Source organism: Nematolebias whitei, chromosome 16 (genome assembly GCF_014905685.2).
Source record: "Nematolebias whitei isolate Nwh7 chromosome 16, NemWhi1, whole genome shotgun sequence".
NCBI lineage: Eukaryota > Metazoa > Chordata > Actinopteri > Cyprinodontiformes > Rivulidae > Nematolebias > Nematolebias whitei.
The window spans coordinates 27,198,572-27,200,276 of record NC_056513.1 but is presented as its reverse complement, the minus strand read 5'-3'; the positions used below and the strand labels follow the sequence as shown (position 1 = coordinate 27,200,276).

Genomic DNA, 1,705 nt, shown 5'->3' with positions numbered 1-1,705 from the left:
AAATGTGTGCGCCTCGTTAAGAGAGCTAGAGAGGAGGCAAAAAAAAAAAAAAAAAAAGAGAAAAGAAGGAACTGGAAGTAGCAGAAACATGAAGAAGAAGAATATGTTGACGTTCTCCTTAGGAGAGACAAGGATGGATAAGATTAGGAATGAGATCATCAGAGGTACAGCACAGGTTGAACAACTGGGAGATCAAGTTAGAGACCAGACTGAGATGGTTTGGACATGTCCAGAGGGGGGACAGTGGGTATAATGGTAGAAGGATGTTAGAAATGCAGCTGCCAGGAAAAAGACAAAGAGGAAGGCCAAACGGGAGACATACAGTATGGATGGTTAGAGAGGGCGTGGAGGTACGGTACAATACAACTTTATTTATAAAGTACTTTAAAACAACACCGTTGGCCAAAGTGCTGTACACCAACACATACAAGCATAAAAACTGTCAAATCAACAGATACCATAAAAGTAATGAACTACCAAATCATAAAACAGCTAGTTGGAGTGAGGACAGAGGACAGAGTGAGACGGAGGAGGTTGACTTGCTGTGGCGACCCCTGAAGAGGGAAAAGATGAAAGAAGAAGAAGTTTACCTATTTCAAAATGCAATGATGGAAATTCATTATAGATGAAACAGGAATGTGAACAGAGTAGTTGGAACATTCAGTTTTGGGACACTTGAAAAACATGGTCACAAGTACATTGTTGAATTTCCCCAATATGAATATTATATTAATAATAATATTAATAAATATTATTTAAAAAAATAAAAATGTATGAATAAAGGTTGGATGAGCTGAAAATCTCTGTCAATCTTCTCACGAGCCTACAGTTTGTGTATTAACATTTGTAGCCAACTGTACATCTCAGTGCGCCTGCGCAAAAGAAACACGCCTTTACAATAAATAAATAAATAAATAAATAAATACACACACACGCGCACACACCCATGCAACTTATTAGGTCTCCTGCATAATTTCAGTCAGCTGTGTTACCTACTGGCAGCAGGTAATCCATGTTTATTATGATCAGGATGCAGCTGACATTGCTAGGCCTCCCGGCGTTGTTTTGGTCGAGATTAGTGTAGTGTCACCAGTAACAGCGCAAACTGAGATGCACAGGTTCAGCTAATATCAGCTGCGTGCTACAACAACATGGTTTACCGTTTTAAAATAAATGACTTCAGTGAGCAGCTAGTGCTGTGTGAAACTAAAAATCTGTCTCACCTGACAGGTTGCGTTTTTTGCCTCTACCGTCACTATTTTTGTCGTTAAACCCCCGCGTTTCAGTAACTCCATCTTTGTCTTTATTCCTGTCCGTTCTGACAGTCTTTCCGTCCTTCTCCCTGTCCTCGTTCTCCTTTTCTTTCTCCTCAGCCAAACCTATCGAAGGCATATCCGCCATCTTTGCCAAATGATCTTAGCTGCTGCCTGGGAGACTGGCTGCGTCGCTCCACGTGACGTCATCGCGCGCTTCAATTTCAGAGTCACCAAGAGGTGGCGCCAAAAGCTCCGGATCACTTAAGTCAATTTTCTACATTGATTTTCGACTCTAAATAAATTCAGTTCAGTTCAGTTTATTTATATATCGCTAAGTCACAACAGAAGTTATCTAAGGGCACTGAACAGAAACATTCATATATATATAAAATAAGTTAACATTATTTATCTGAGGAGCAGACTGCTTTGAATTTAACTCCATCGTAGAA

The 1,705-nt window shown here is 40.1% G+C and overlaps 1 protein-coding gene across 1 annotated transcript in view; it reads right to left on the bottom strand.

Annotated features, from left to right (window-relative positions):
* tapt1b (transmembrane anterior posterior transformation 1b) overlaps window positions 1-1,434 on the bottom strand; it is a 19,178-nt gene extending 17,744 nt beyond the window's left edge. Inside the window, exon 1 of the mRNA XM_037689947.1 lies at window positions 1,224-1,434. Within this exon, the coding sequence (XP_037545875.1) occupies window positions 1,224-1,401 (178 nt within the window). The 5' untranslated portion in view covers window positions 1,402-1,434. The remainder of the gene's footprint in view (window positions 1-1,223) is intronic.
* Window positions 1,435-1,705: the final 271 nt, after the last annotated feature.